This window comes from Eleutherodactylus coqui, chromosome 2 (assembly GCF_035609145.1).
Source record: "Eleutherodactylus coqui strain aEleCoq1 chromosome 2, aEleCoq1.hap1, whole genome shotgun sequence".
NCBI classification, from domain to species: domain Eukaryota; kingdom Metazoa; phylum Chordata; class Amphibia; order Anura; family Eleutherodactylidae; genus Eleutherodactylus; species Eleutherodactylus coqui.
The window spans coordinates 311,589,128-311,605,775 of NC_089838.1; the positions used below are offsets into that span (position 1 = coordinate 311,589,128).

Genomic DNA, 16,648 nt, shown 5'->3' on the forward strand with positions numbered 1-16,648 from the left:
GCTTGGAGCCAGGGTTTTCATTCAGCAGATGGGATGTCCGGGCCGGCCCAGCTGGAATGGTAACAGCTGGTTCGCAGGGCTGGGTCTGGATGTGTATCATTCACACGAGCCTGACTCACGGCACTGGCATGTGCAACTGGGAGGCAGCAAGGAAAAGCAGGACTGGGAGATGTGTCATCAGGACCCCCGGGGAATAGACCCTTCAGTTCACAGCTCAGCAGTAATGTAGCAGCGTCAGAGCCCTGCAGATGGACTGCACAAATACATGGAAGATTTCTTTGTATATAGCAGTCGGGGATGATGGATTTTATAAAGGGTCACAGAATGTAATAAATCTTGAGGCCTCCATGCAGTGATCGTGAGGCCCCAAGCAGATGGGAAAATGGCTTATTAAAGAGGCTGTTTCAGTTAAAGGGGTTTTCCAGGACTAAGCTGTCCTCAGAATAGGTCATCAGTAGTTGATTGGTGGGGTCCACCACTGAGGATCCCCGCTGATCACCTGTAATCACCAGTAATAATAGTGACCCCCATTGTGGCCCAGTAATAATAGTGACCCCAATAGTGGCCCCAGTACTAATATTGTCTCTATAGTGGCTCCAGTAGTAACGGTGTCTCTATGATAGCCTCAGTAGTAATAGTATTCCCCTCCATAGTGGCCCCAGTAATAATAGTGACCCCCACTGTGACCCCAGTAATAATAGTGACCCCAATAGTCACCCCAGTAATAAAAGTGTCTCTATAGTGGCCCCAGTAATATTAGTGACCCCCATTGTGACACAGTATTAATAGTGACCCCAATAGTGGACCCAGTAGTAATAGTGACCCCCATAGTGGCCCCAGTGATAATAGTGACCCCCATTGTCACCCAGTAATAATAGTGACCCCCTATAGTGCCCCTAGTAGTAATAGTGTCTCTATAATGGCCCCAGTAGTAATAGTACATCCCTCGTAGTGGCCCCAGTAGTAATAGTGATTCCCATAGTGGCCCCAGAAATAATAATGACCTCCATTTTGACCCCAGTAATAATAGTTACCCCAATAGTCACCCCAGTAGTAATAGTGTCTCTATAATGGCCCCAGTAATAATAATGACTCCCATTGTGACCCAGTAATAATAATCGCCCCAGTAGTAATAGTGTCTCTATATATTGGCCCCGGTAGTAATAGTGTCTCTTTAGTGGCCTCAGTAGTAATAGTACCTCCCTCCATAGTGGCCTCAGTAGTAATTGTGACCCTAGTAATAATAGTGACCCCAATTGTCACCCAAGTAGTAATAGTGTCTCTATAGTGGAGCCAGTAGTAATAGTGACCATCTTAGTAGTACCAGTAGTAATTAGCGACTCCCCCCTATTGGCCTCTGGCCCAGATCAGCAGCGGAGTCTGTGACCACTGACCTCTTCCCTCAGCATCTGTACTGAGTACAGGACGGCACACGCAGACACCAGGTAAGAGAGGTCAGTGGACACAGACTCTTCATTGTCAGACCAGAGCTGAAGGCTAGGCAAGTAGAATGCTTGTTGTGCTGCTACACTACCGGTGGGCCACAGGCCTTGTGTTTGACATGTGTGCTCTACCGGTTACAGCTGATTGCAAGGAGGCCCATGAATGGGGCACCCTGTAATCAGCTTATTTTGTTCCTCCCCTTTCAGGACCTGGCCATTATTTTGGCAGTCCATTGATTTTAATGAGATCTCTGTAATGTATTATTATGCCTGCGGAGGCACTGCAGGGAAATTGAACACTATTTTTTTGTTTCACCCGGTTGATTGTTGGGGAGATCTTATTTGTGAACATATGATCATTGGGAACCAAAAGGGATTGTCTAAATGAGAGAGCTCCGTGTTATTGAACAAGGAATGTGTAACTTTAGAATCCCATCTGCTAACCATTTGACTGAACATTTGGGTTGTTGCTTAGTGACATGTGATACCATTGGGTATCCTGACAATGAGCTAGTTTTGGGAAGTAGAAAACCCTACCATTAGTTTCTGGAGGAACCCTGTAATCAATACTCTTAAACTACCGGGTCCTGCAGCTTTTTGCCAGTACGGGAGGGTCCCTATGGAGGGACTCCTCTCTGTCACCTCTCATGGGCTTGAACTAACAAGACCCCCCTTTAAGACAAATATTGTAGACCTTTTTGATATTTTTCTAGGACTTTATCTAATGCCAGCAATGAAATCTTTAATAGACTTTTGAGCCGAGCCTGAAATATCTACTAAGAAAAATATAACGTTTGGCCCGATAATAAGATAATAAAATGAAGATACAGAAGCTTCTCTCTATTATTGTTATTGACTTTCTAAAATATTTTCCGAAGTGGTCAGACTTTTGGCTAAATTCTGACATTTATACAAACGGTGCCGTGGGAATATAAATTATGTGGCGCCAAAGTGAGAAGAATTTAGGGGCAAGAATTTTGGCAGCAAAAAAAGATGTGTGGTCATGTATTACATACACGGAGTGAGGGTCAGAGCAAGGTCTTTCGGGATAGGTCACTATTGCATATTACTGGTCCAGAAGTAGTCTTACTAGATCAAAGGATTCTGGCTCCAACATTAAACTGGAGCTACTAGTGGCAACTACAACTTAGTTACACCACCTATTGGACCCCATGGTAAGCAAATCCCCCCTGTGATGAGGCTTGGGTCGCTCTCTGCTTGCTTGTGTCCTGCTTATTTCTTTATACCCAACCTCTCTTTGCTCATATAGTCTTCTGAGTCTGAGCTTAGACCCACCAAAGTCAAACATGATGTTAGTGCATGCAAAGCTGGACTTCATTGCACTAAAAAAAAATTATACTACTAGCCCCACCCAAAAAAAAAGTTATTGCTATTATTACGCCCCATACAGTGAATGGCCATTTTATTAGTAGTGCATTAGACTTCCTTTGGCCTTTAGAACTACGTCAGTTTGCCGTGGCATCCACCCACAGGCATCAGAGGGCCCAGGGTGTGCCAGGAAATGTGCAAGAGGACATTCTCCGTACCGTTACTCCACCTCCACCAACCTGAACCATTGACATCTGACAGAAGAAGTAATTTTATGCTGCACTCCGGGATCACGGGTATAATCTCCATACAGGGGAGCGCCAACCGTGAAAGGGCCAGAGGGCTCTAATAAAGGGGCTATTCAGTGTATATACTAAGGAAATTGATAAGAAGGATCCTGGAGTTTCTCTTCATCAAGAAGTTACAGTCTACAGCTGAATTTGCTTTTAATTTGCACTATGAGGTTCTTAGGACTTCTTCAGTTGGGCGTAATTTAGGCCCGTCATGTGACTGCGATAATCACAACCGCATAACCAGACAAAACAAAACCATTGATTTCAATGGTTTCGTTTTCATTAGCGGTATTCTCGCCCTTAATAGTACGGGTGGCAAAGTTAGGACTTGCCTTATCTTCCCGCACATAATTAATACTAGGGCAGGACTTATCTTCCTGCTGGTTTTACAAACTTGCGCGCTATGGGCCAGAGTTTGAATGTCTCTAAAAAAAGAAAAAACCCTGGTTCATGCACGGCTATGCTCCGTAGCAGCAAGCATAGTTGCGCATACACCTAATGTGTTTTTGCCCCCTCATGTTGGTAATGTGTAGAATAGTTCAAGAAGTTTAGGGTGTTTTTTTTTTTCAAGCCATTAAAACTCCATTTTATAGTGCGCGAAAGATAGGGCAAGTCTTATTTTTCTCACTTGTTAATAGTAGCGCTAATGAAAGCGAAACCATTGAAATCAATGGTTTTGTTGCGTCCCATTATACAGCCATGATTATCATGGCCGCAAAACAGGACTAAGTCGCGCCCATCTGGAGAGGCCCTTAGTCGATTTGGTTTTCTGGTGCTCAGAGAGGTTGTTATCTCAGTGGCCTAGTAGATGTTGTAGGGAAAATGTAGTATTACATGGTGCCCAGGTTCATCAGGGCAAGAGGTGCTTGTTTTTAGAAGGTTGCAGACGTTCCTCAGGCCTTCCTATGGCATCCATATGCATTAATGAAAAACAATTTTTTATCCTATGTAGCTGTAGAATTTGGTAACTGCTATAATATATTTTATTGTTATTGGGATACAGGATTCACATATGTATATAGTCTAAACAATATTTATGACCCTCCATTCATACAAAGTGCACCTGGAGAGATCCTTCACATTACGCCAGTGCTGTGCTCGATCTCTGGGCACCTGCTGGGCATCCATCCCAAAGAGGGAGGCTTTCCTGATTCTCAGCTAAACACATTATTCCCACTGGGGAGTGTTCAATGCCAAGAGTCACACAAAGCCGTTCCTGGATTACAGATGGTGTAACCGCCATGCTTTTCATTGGTCAGCTCCTTCTATTACTCCATAGAATAAGAACAGGCTGAAAGGCAACTGGGACCCTTACCATGTGTCTGACTTGTGATACATTTAGTAGTCCATGAGGTCAGAAGGTAGGTAGGTTGGGTTATGTCCAGCTGGAAAGGGGTAAATAGTGTAATAGCTGTCTATTAAGAAGATAGGTAAGTCATCTGGTGTCTACTGGGGATAGTAAAGAGGATAGGTAACTTAAGTGACGCCTGGAGAGATTGGTAGGTGGATAATAATTTGTATTTTACATACTATGTGTATTTTATATGGTTTCCATTGAGAGAGGGTAATAAATTAGTTGATGTCCAGTGAGGAGATAGTTAAGTAGGGAGCTAAGTAAGTTATCTGGTGACCTGGGATAAGGGGTAAATATGCAGGTAGATATTTGGTGATAAGTGTGCATCGTAAGAAGGGTAGATAGATTAACTATGGACCAATGCAGGAAATGCATTACTAAAGGGGTTGTCCAGTTGTAAACAACTGATGGTCTATCTTGAGGATAGGTCATTAATAGTAGATTGGCAGTGGTCTGTCGTCAGAGATCCCCACCGATCATATGTTTTCTTGGTCAATAAACTGAGCTGCTTTTTGCAGGAAGCAGACAGCTCTGTTCCCATTGTACTTGCCCGGCTTGTTATTACAAGCATTAAAATGAATGGGAACTTGGTCTGCAATACCAAGCTGGGCCACTGCTATAGGAATGGAGCTGTCTGCTTCCTGCAGAAATCGTCTCAGTGCAAAAGTACACAGACTCAGGGAACATCTAATTTGCAGGGGTACCAGGTGACTGATCCCTGCTGATCTACTAATCATGACCTTTCCTGAGGATAGACCATCCATAGTTTACAACTGGACATCCCCTATAACCATTTTGAGTGCTGTAAGGTTTAGGCTCTTTTTGTGGTATGAGTTCTCAGCACCAACTGGTCGATCCACTACTTGCATATATCCTCTTCCTGTATCTCTTCCTTTTACTCCATATAACCTTTATATTCTTCTTTATAGCACTCCCTATTGGTTGATGAGGTGAGAACCCTCACCCTTAATCTTGTACCCCGATATGTTATATGAACATGCTAGATCTATAACATTTTCTTCTGACAGTACAAATTGTTGTTTGATGATGCCTCTCTAGGCTCTACCGAATGCCCCAGAATCTACCCCTCCAAAGAAAAAGGGCAAAGGAAAAGGTAAAAAGAAGGATAGAAAGGGCAAGAAGAAGAAAAAGTCTATAGCAGAGCACACAGGAGAGTTGTTCAGCACTGTTATAGGTCCGACTGAAGAAATCACTACCTCAACCGTCCCTCAGACGGTCACGCTTTTCATGGTAACCACCCTCCCACCAAAAAGTGCTATTCCAGTGCCATCCTGCTTTGCCATTGCCTGAAGTCACTGTGTTATATGACCTGGCACCATAACTGTGGCTTATATTAACTATTAACAGCATCATGCCATCAAAATAATGTCATCTCATCTTGATGTCTGACACTAACATAATCATCTGCTCTAAAAAGTAGAGTTTCGACTATAGAAGGTTTTGTCCCTGCTGGTTGATAATGGTGGTAGTCTTGTTTGGAGCCTCCAGCGCAGATCTATCACAACATACTGGACAAGATAGCGCAGCATGCTGGGCTTTATTTTGTTTGGAAAAATGCTGTAAGGCTTGACAAAAACCCAACGGATGACATTATAGTCGGTGAAATCTGTTGGGTCCTGTCCGTGCTTGTCATATGCCAGATTCGGTTATTTTCGTTGTTTGGTTCCTATGACAGCACGATGAACAATTGAAACAAAAGGCACTGGTGTGAATCCAGCCTTAACAAGTTGGACTTGCTGTTTATCCAGAACGTCTGGAGTGGTGGTGTTTCTTCCAGAGTCAACTTTTTGTTCCCCACCAAATCCAATCACGGTATATAAGTAGAAACTACAAGGTTTTGCCATTATTGACTTGACTGGATTTGGTTCAGATCCAAAAGTTGAGCCTGGAAGAATTTAGGCAGAATTTGCCTTTATGAATCCATCATTATCTACAGTGTCTTTGTCAAGAGCAAGTCTACACAAGAGTCAGTGTGTGCTTGCTTAGAGAAGAACCTCACTCCCTCCTAACATGGTCAAATGGAGGATTAGAGAAAGAGTTCTATATTTTAAGATGAGTATATATGGCCGCTCCTAGGTCCATGAGTTATGGGGACAGGGAAGAGTGAGTTGATAAGTGACTAAAAGAGTCATGAAGGGGATGGCATTGCAATTTTTCAACCCTATGTTCTAAGCTACTGGGGTTTTTAGGGGGCACAACTAAGACCTCTAGGACAGTGTTAATAGGGCTTTTGTCAGGTGCCCTAATTTATAGAGGTTATACAGATTTGATATCGAGCATGGAGAAACGCCACTGTACAGTTGGGTTGCCAAGTTGAGTGTCCAATGTCCAGCGAGTATCTTGAATTGGTTGTATTCTAATTAATTGAACCTGTGCATGATTTTCGCTAGCCACTGGGTGGCTTCCTCAGCAATTGTTTTGCTGAAACCGCTCTACGCATGATATCAGATCTGTACAAACCCTTTAAATTTGGGTATCTAATACCCAATATTAGATTGGGCAGGAGAGTATGCCTGCAGAACCCCTATAGTGGGTATATCCAATTGTACAAGGTCTTTTTATCCATAAATAGTACCACCCTTGTTTATAGGTTGTGTTTGGTATTGCAGGTCACTCCATTCAAGAGAACTTTAAAAACTTGTGAATTTTCATGAAGTCACTCGACTTCGGTCATTTTTGAAGGGTTCTACTGGAGTAGCCAAAGTAGCTAAATAGAACAGAGGAAATGTGTATAGCAATTTGCCAACTCCATAGTCAACACCACTACCCAGAATGTTTAGGGGGTGCAACTCAATCTTGTAGAACAGTGCTGAAAGTACTTTGGTAAAAAGCAAATTTAATGGCATGATCCAGGATTAGGAACTCCTTTGTCGATGGGCTGTGTTGAGTGTTACAAGTCGGGGGTAGATGTGAAAAGTAGAGACTCTTTAACAACATGTAAGTCACTAAGTAGTAGCTCATGTTTGAAGGGTAATTCTGAATCAGCCAAGTGGAACCGAGGAGTCGTTTATTTATTATTATGCCAAATTAGATTTGTAATGTCGCTTTTTCACATCACTTGACATCTGTTTTCCACCCTCTCATCCTGGCACTAACTATTGCAAAGAAGCATGAGAATTCTTGTGTCATTCGCCAAAATCCATTTCATCTCATCAGTTATGACATCCATTGACGTGTCTATGCCTCGTTTTATGGGCTTGGTCATTTCAGTAAAGGAAAGAACCACGGGCATCTCCATATGGGATCTCTGGGCACCTTGGCAACAACTGGTTTTTGCAAATGTTTTCCACTGCTATAAAATTTGTCATAATGACAAATTAGAAATGTAAAAATAAAAGTAACCATAGTAAAAAGAAACAGGGGAACAGAACGCATGGAAGAGATGAACTCAGAGTGATTGTCCTCCCATGGTCCATCAGTGGTCATGGAACATGAACTTCCTTCTTGGCTTTGGATTGTGAGGATGTCAACTATTAATTGAGTGTTCCTCTAATATTTGACCTTTACAGCAGTTGAGTTTGATTTCTCCATGTGGAGAGACCTGAATCACCTAGAAGGTCATCAGCAGGTCCTTATAACTTGCATGCACTTGAATCTTTTAGCATCCAACAAACAATTGGTGCCTCAAGGAAGGGGCATGCAGTATATGATCTGAACCATTATGGCACAGACTGTGGAGTAAGTGCTTCATCACTAGGTTGAGGCACCAATTGTGTAATCAGTTTATAAATGTTGCATCCTAGATCGGAGGTGGAATACAATGGGAGAACATTTGATTTGACCAGTTAGTATTTGTAGTGCCCAGGTGTTGCTGCCCATAAGATGTCATTTTTGTAGGACGTCACTTGGAGATGCCCTTACAGCTCCTTTCTAAAATTTCCCAGCTTTCACTACATATATTTAAGAAAGCTAACTTATGTATATTAAATTACCAAAGACAGAGACAAAACCAAAGGCACAACCAACAGAAGACCCCATTGCATCAGAGGACGAGTTCCCGGATTATTACTACACTCCTTCTCCCGAAGAAGACATCACGGTGTCCACAGTGAATGTGAACACCAATGGTACTGACTATGACGTAAGTAGCCTGCCGTCCCACCCACATGTACACACTAAATGCATGGACTGTCGAAAGGGTTTTGTGAAGTTTTAGTTTTCTACAATCTGCCAATATAAATAATCCAAAGGGTGTACATACCTATGGCCATGGAAGGGTTCCCTAGTTTAACCACATTTTCCATCTCTGGGCAATATTTACCTGTACTTAGTTTCACCTCTGTTAGCAGACAGGGAAGAGAGTAACTGGGTCATGTTATGAGAACTAGTGGCCAATGCTAAGTCCTCAAACATGAATCCCAAGGCACTGCTAAGAATTCTTGTACGTTCGTTCATACTTAGGATATAATAGAAGAATATGTGACTGAGGAGGAAGAAGAAAGTAAAGAAGATGACCGTGAGGTTCATCCGTTTGAAGATGAGGACTATAGAGAGGAAAGGTATGGACCTGCAGAACGCGGGGAGGTGGAGACCCAAGAAGCAGAAACTCAGGTATGACTCCATCTATTTATTTTATTATAGCATGTACTGGTGACCTAATGTTTGTTCTCTACTTTCATCATGTTGTATTGCCTTTAAAATCCATTACTTTAAGAAGATGAGAAAAACATGGCTGCTTTATTCCAGAAACAGCGATGCATCTGGTCCACAGGTTGTATCTGCTTTGGGAAGTCAGCTCTATTGAAGTGAATGAGGCAGAGAAGCAGTACCACATACAACCTGTGGACAAGATGTGGCACTGTTTTGGATGAAAGATGCCATGTTTTGCTTATCCTGAACAACCAGTTTAAATCAAGTAAAACATAACATTTTGCTGTGTGATCGATATGAGGTTGAACATACTAAGGTTGAATAATATCTTGTCTATCCATGGGCTCAGACACCAAATGTAGGATTGGGGGTACAAGCCATCAAAGCCTGTGATGCCCCCTTCTGTAGTGACAAGGGATGCACACTGTGTGACCACACAGATCACACATCCCTAAGACCTGCCCTGACTGTTTATTACTAGAGATGAGCGAACACCAAAATGTTCGGGTGTTCGTTATTCGTAACGAACTTCCCGTGATGCTCGAGGGTTCGTTTCGAACAACGAACCCCATTGAAGTCAATGGGCGACCAGAACATTTTTGTATTTCGCCGATGCTCGCTAAGGTTTTCATGTGTGAAAATCTGGGCAATTCAGGAAAGTGATGGGAATGACACAGTGACGGATAGGGCAGGCGAGGGGCTACATGTTGGGCTGCATCCTAAGTTCACAGGTCCCACTATTAAGCCACAATAGCGGCAAGAATGGGCCCCCCCCCCCCTCCCAACAACTTTTACTTCTGAAAAGCGCTCATTAGCATGGCATACCTTTGCTAAGCACCACACTACCTCCAACAAAGCACAATCACTGCCTGCATGACACTCCACTGCCACTTCTCCTGAGTTACATGCTGCCCAACCGCACCCCCTCCCCCCCACAGCGCACACCAAACTGTCCCTGCGCAGCCTTCAGCTGCCCTCATGCCACACCACCCTCATGTCTATTTAGAAGTGCGTCTGCCACGACGAGGGACCGCAGGCACACACTGCACAGGGTTGGCACGGCTAGGTAGCGACCCTCTTTAATAGGGGCGGGGCGATAGCCCACAATGCTGTACAGAAGCAATGAGAAATACAATCCTGTGCCACCGCCATCAGGAGCTGCACACGTGGGCATAGCAATGGGGAACCTATGTGCCACACACTATTCATTCTGTCAAGGTGTCTGCATGCCCCAGTCAGACTGGTTATATGCACCTTAACAGTAACCGCGTTGGTGGTAATGTGGTGGTGACTGCGGACCTAGTACCACGGTTGTATTTTGTTGGTTTTCGGAATGTGGCCAGGATTAAGTGGGCCGTGGCGGGGGGATGGTGGGGGGGCTCTCTTGTAGTGTCGGTAAAGGTGAAATTCTTGGACTGCCACCAGACGAACCAATGCAAAGGCATTTGCCAACAATGTTTTCCCTGTTGGAGGAGGAGGGGGATGTTTTTGAGGCACTACGTGTCCTCTCCACGTGTCCGTGGTTATATGCACCTTAACAGTAACCGCGTTGGTGGTAATGTGGTGGTGACTGCGGACCTAGTACCACGGTTGTATTTTGTTGGTTTTCGGAATGTGGCCAGGATTAAGTGGGCCGTGGCGGGGGGATGGTGGGGGGGCTCTCTTGTAGTGTCGGTAAAGGTGAAATTCTTGGACTGCCACCAGACGAACCAATGCAAAGGCATTTGCCAACAATGTTTTCCCTGTTGGAGGAGGAGGGGGATGTTTTTGAGGCACTACGTGTCCTCTCCACGTGTCCGTGGTTATATGCACCTTAACAGTAACCGCGTTGGTGGTAATGTGGTGGTGACTGCGGACCTAGTACCACGGTTGTATTTTGTTGGTTTTCGGAATGTGGCCAGGATTAAGTGGGCCGTGGCGGGGGGATGGTGGGGGGGCTCTCTTGTAGTGTCGGTAAAGGTGAAATTCTTGGACTGCCACCAGACGAACCAATGCAAAGGCATTTGCCAACAATGTTTTCCCTGTTGGAGGAGGAGGGGGATGTTTTTGAGGCACTACGTGTCCTCTCCACGTGTCCGTTCCATGTAAGCAATAGTAGCACTCAAGACAGGCCCCAGTAACAATTCTGAAGCAGCAGTATAGCGGTAGCGCAGTCTTCGTTCCATGTAAGCAATAGTAGCACTCAAGACAGGCCCCAGTAACAATTCTGAAGCAGCAGTATAGCGGGAGCGCAGTCTTCGTTCCATGTAAGCAATAGTAGCACTCAAGACAGGCCCCAGTAACAATTCTGAAGCAGCAGTATAGCGGGAGCGCAGTCTTCGTTCCATTTCAGTAGCCTTAGTATAGCCAAGGCACAAGTGACATTTATGTAGCTAAACTGTAGGCCAACCCCACACACCTTTCTGTACCATGACTGCAGGCGAAGAACATAGAAATTACTATGATTACACTGTAGGTGAGGGCCCCAAAAAATTGGTGTACCAACAGTACTAATGTACCTCAGTAAAAATTGGCCATGCCCAACCAAGATGGCAGGTGAATCGCTTTGGTTAATGTGGCTTAAGTGGTAACTAGGCCTGGAGGCAGCCCAGTGTAACGAAAAATTGGTTCAAGTTAAAGTTCCAACGCTTTTAAGCTAATTGAAACTTATAAAAATTGTTCTGAAAAATTATTTGAGTGAGCCTTGTGGCCCTAAGAAAAATTGCCCGTTCAGCGTGATTACGTGAGGTTTCAGGAGGAGGAGCAGGAGGAGGAGGAGGAGGAATATTAGACACAGATTGATGAAGCACAAATGTCCCCGTTTTGGATGGTGAGAGAGAACGTAGCTTCCATCCGCGGGTGCAGCCTACGTATTGCTTACGTATCGCTGCTGTCCGCTGGTGGAGAACAGAAGTCTGGCGAAATCCAGCCTTTGTTCATCTTGATGAGTGTTAGCCTGTCGGCACTGTCGGTTGACAAGCGGCTACGCTTATCGGTGATGATTCCCCCAGCCGCACTAAACACCCTCTCCGACAGGACGCTAGCCGCAGGACAAGCAAGCACCTCAAGGGCATACAGGGCTAGTTCAGGCCACGTGTCCAGCTTCGACACCCAGTAGTTGTAGGGGGCAGAGGCGTCACCAAGGATGGTCGTGCGATCCGCTACGTACTCCCTCACCATCCTTTTGCAGTGCTCCCGCCGACTCAGCCGTGACTGGGGAGCGGTGACATAGTCTTGGTGGGGAGCCATAAAGCTGGCCAGGCCCTTAAAGACTGTTGCACTGCCTGGGATGTACATGCTGCTCGATCTACGCACATCCCCTGCAACATGGCCCTCGGAACTGCGCCTTCTGCCACTAGCGCTGTCGGCTGGGAATTTTACCATCAGCTTGTCCGCAAGGGTCCTGTGGTATAGCAACACTCTCGAACCCCTTTCCTCTTCGGGAATCAGAGTGGGCAGGTTCTCCTTATACCGTGGATCGAGCAGTGTGTACACCCAGTAATCCGTAGTGGCCAGAATGCGTGCAACGCGAGGGTCACGAGAAAGGCATCCTAACATGAAGTCAGCCATGTGTGCCAGGGTACCTGTACGCAACACATGGCTGTCTTCACTAGGAAGATCACTTTCAGGATCCTCCTCCTCCTCCTCCTCCTCAGGCCATACACGCTGAAAGGATGACAGGCAATCAGCCGGTGTACCGTCAGCAGCGGGCCAAGCTGTCTCTTCCCCCTCCTCCTCATCCTCCTCATGCTCCTCCTCCTCCTCCTGTACGCGCTGAGAAATAGACAGGAGGGTGCCCTGACTATCCAGCGGCATACTGTCTTCCCCCGCCCCCGTTTCCGAGCGCAAAGCAGCTGCCTTTATGGTTTGCAGGGAATTTCTCAAGATGCATAGCAGAGGAATGGTGACGCTAATGATTGTAGCATCGCCGCTCACCACCTGGGTAGACTCCTCAAAATTACCAAGGACATGGCAGATGTCTGCCAACCAGGCCCACTCTTCTGAAAGGAATTGAGGAGGCTGACTCCCACTGCGCCGCCCATGTTGGAGTTGGTATTCGACTATAGCTCTACGCTGTTCATAGAGCCTGGCCAACATGTGGAGCGTAGAGTTCCACCGTGTGGGCACGTCGCACAGCAGTCGGTGCACTGGCAGCTTAAAGTGATGTTGCAGGGTGCGCAGGGTGGCAGCGTCCGTGTGGGACTTGCGGAAATGTGCGCAGAGCCGGCGCGCCTTTACGAGCAGGTCTGACAAGCGTGGGTAGCTTTTCAGAAACCGCTGAACCACCAAATTAAAGACGTGGGCCAGGCATGGCACGTGCGTGAGGCTGCCGAGCTGCAGAGCCGCCACCAGGTTACGGCCGTTGTCACACACGACCATGCCCGGTTGGAGGCTCAGCGGCGCAAGCCAGCGGTCGGTCTGCTGTGTCAGACCCTGCAGCAGTTCGTGGGCCGTGTGCCTCTTATCGCCTAAGCTGAGTAGTTTCAGCACGGCCTGCTGACGCTTGCCCACCGCTGTGCTGCCACACCGCGCGACACCGACTGCTGGCGACATGCTGCTGCTAACACATCTTGATTGTGAGACAGAGGAGGAGGAGGAGGAGGAGGGTGCTTTAGTGGAGGAAGCATACACCTCCGCAGATACCACCACCGAGCTGGGGCCCGCAATTCTGGGGGTGGGTAGGACGTGAGCGGTCCCAGGCTCTGACTCTGTCCCAGCCTCCACTAAATTCACCCAATGTGCCGTCAGGGAGATGTAGTGGCCCTGCCCGCCTGTGCTTGTCCACGTGTCCGTAGTTAAGTGGACCGTGGCAGTAACCGCGTTGGTGAGGGCGCGCACAATGTTGCGGGAGACGTGGTCGTGCAGGGCTGGGACGGCACATCGGGAAAAGTAGTGGCGACTGGGAACTGAGTAGCGCGGGGCCGCCGCCTCCATGATACTTTTGAAGGACTCCGTTTCCACAACCCTATACGGCAGCATCTCAAGGCTGATGAATTTTGCGATGCGGACGGTTAACGTTTGAGCGTGCGGGTGCGTGGCGGCGTACTTGCGCTTGCGCTCGAACACTTGCGCAAGCGACGGCTGAACGGTGCGCTGAACTACACTGCTGGATGGGGCCGAGGACAGCGGAGATGAGGGTGTGGGTGCAGGCCATGAGGCGGTAGTGCCTGTGTCCTGAGAGGGGGGTTGCATCTCAGTGGCAGGTTGGGGCACAGGGGGAGAGGCAGGGGTGCAAACCGGAGGCGGTGAACGGCCTTTGTCCCACCTTGCGGGGTGCTTGGCCATCATATGTCTGCGCATGGTGGTGGTGGTGAGGCTGTTGGTGTTGGCTCCCCGGCTGAGCTTTGCGCGACAAAGGTTGCACACCACTGTTCGTCGGTCGTCAGGCGTCTCTGTGAAAAACTGCCAGACCTTAGAGCACCTCGGCCTCCGCAGGGTGGCATGGCGCGAGGGGGCGCTTTGGGAAACACTTGGTGGATTATTCGGTCTGGCCCTGCCTCTACCCCTGGCCACTGCACTGCCTCTTGCAACCTGCCCTGCTGATGCCCTTGACTCCCCCTCTGAAGACCTGTCCTCCTGAGTAAGCGTTGCACACCAGGTGGGGTCAGTCACCTCATCGTCCTGCTGCTCTTCCTCCGAATCCTCTGTGCGCTGCTCCCTGGGACTTACTGCCCTTACTACTACCTCACTGCAAGACAACTGTGTCTGATCGTCATCGTCCTCCTCACCCACAGAAAGTTGTTGAGACAGTTGGCGGAAGTCCCCAGCCTCTTCCCCCGGACCCCGGGAACTTTCGAATGGTTGGGCATCAGTGACGATAAACTCCTCTGGTGGGAGAGGAACCGCTGCTGCCCAATCTAAGCAGGGGCCCGAGAACAGTTCCTGGGAGTGTTCCCGCTCCTGAGCAGGTGTCATTGTAGTGGAGTGAGGAGGCTGGGAGGAAGGAGGAGCAGCAGACAGAGGATTCGGATTGGCAGCAGTGGACGGCGCAGAACTGCGGGTAGACGATAGGTTGCTCGAAGCACTTTCTGCCATCCAGGACAGGACCTGCTCACACTGCTCATTTTCTAATAACCGTCTCCCGCGTGGACCCATTAATTGGGCGATGAATGTGGGGACGCCAGAAACGTGCCTCTCTCCTAATCGCGCAGCAGACAGCTGCGACACACCTGGATCAGGAGCTTGGCCTGTGCCCACACCCTCACTTGGCCCTCCGCGTCCTCGGCCACGTCCACGTCCACGTCCTCTAGGCTTACCCCTACCCCTCAGCATGCTGTATTACCAGTGATTAGATTTCCCAGGCAGGAAATAAATTGGCGCAAGACTGCAGGCCAAATATAATTTTTGCCCTTTTTGGAAAACGAAAGGCCCCACTGCCTCTAGTGAATGAATTATCTAAGTTTAATAACTGTGCTGTGTCCCTGCTTATGTGTCACAGAACGTGAGGGTAGCAGAGTTATTAACTGTGGCAGAGCAGGTATTTTTTTTCCCACTTAAGGAAAGCAAATGGCGAACCCAGCAGTAAAGTGTAGCTGGCTGCGTATGATTTAGCAATGTTTTTCACGCAGCTCACACGTCTCCACAGGCGTAAGGACGGACACAGGCTGGACAAATAGATTTGTTTTCAGTTTTTTCCCACCAACAGGCAGCACTGCGTATATTCAATGAACCTGAGAAGTTTAATAACTGTGCTGTGTCCCTGCTTATGTGTCACAGAACGTGAGGGTAGCAGAGTTATTAACTGTGGCAGAGCAGGTATTTTTTTTCCCAATTAAGGAAAGCAAATGGCGAACCCAGCAGTAAAGCGTAGCTGGCTGCGTATGATTTAGCAATGTTTTTCACGCAGCTCACACGTCTCCACAGGCGTAAGGACGGACACAGGCTGGACAAATAGATTTCTTTTCAGTTTTTTCCCACCAACAGGCAGCACTGCGTATATTCAATGAACCTGAGAAGTTTAATAACTGTGCTGTGTCCCTGCTTATGTGTCACAGAACGTGAGGGTAGCAGAGTTATTAACTGTGGCAGAGCAGGTATTTTTTTTCCCAATTAAGGAAAGCAAATGGCGAACCCAGCAGTAAAGCGTAGCTGGCTGCGTATGATTTAGCAATGTTTTTCACGCAGCTCACACGTGTCCACCGCCCGTAAGGACGGACACAGGCTGGACAAATAGATTTGTTTTCAGTTTTTTCCCACCAACAGGCAGCACTGCGTATATTCAATGAACCTGAGAAGTTTAATAACTGTGCTGTGTCCCTGCTTATGTGTCACAGAACGTGAGGGTAGCAGAGTTATTAACTGTGGCAGAGCAGGTATTTTTTTTCCCAATTAAGGAAAGCAAATGGCGAACCCAGCAGTAAAGCGTAGCTGGCTGCGTATGATTTAGCAATGTTTTTCACGCAGCTCACACGTCTCCACAGGCGTAAGGACGGACACAGGCTGGACAAATAGATTTGTTTTCAGTTTTTTCCCACCAACAGGCAGCACTGCGTATAGTCAATGAACCTGAGAAGTTTAATAACTGTGCTGTGTCCCTGCTTATGTGTCACAGAACGTGAGGGTAGCAGAGTTATTAACTGTGGCAGAGCAGGTATTTTTTTTCCCAATTAAGGAAAGCAAATGGCGAACCCAGCAGTAAA

General features: G+C 47.2%; 1 protein-coding gene across 2 annotated transcripts in view; it reads left to right on the plus strand.

Annotated features, from left to right (window-relative positions):
- The window catches only part of COL5A3 (collagen type V alpha 3 chain), a 187,783-nt gene that overhangs the window by 92,762 nt on the left and 78,373 nt on the right, over window positions 1-16,648 (plus strand). Inside the window, exons 6-8 of one of the 2 annotated variants that reach the window (XM_066593557.1) lie at window positions 5,478-5,669; window positions 8,377-8,520; window positions 8,841-8,990. In XM_066593557.1, coding sequence (XP_066449654.1) covers window positions 5,478-5,669; window positions 8,377-8,520; window positions 8,841-8,990 — 486 coding nt within the window. The remainder of the gene's footprint in view (window positions 1-5,477; window positions 5,670-8,376; window positions 8,521-8,840; window positions 8,991-16,648) is intronic. The other variant, XM_066593558.1, reaches the window with a different exon arrangement.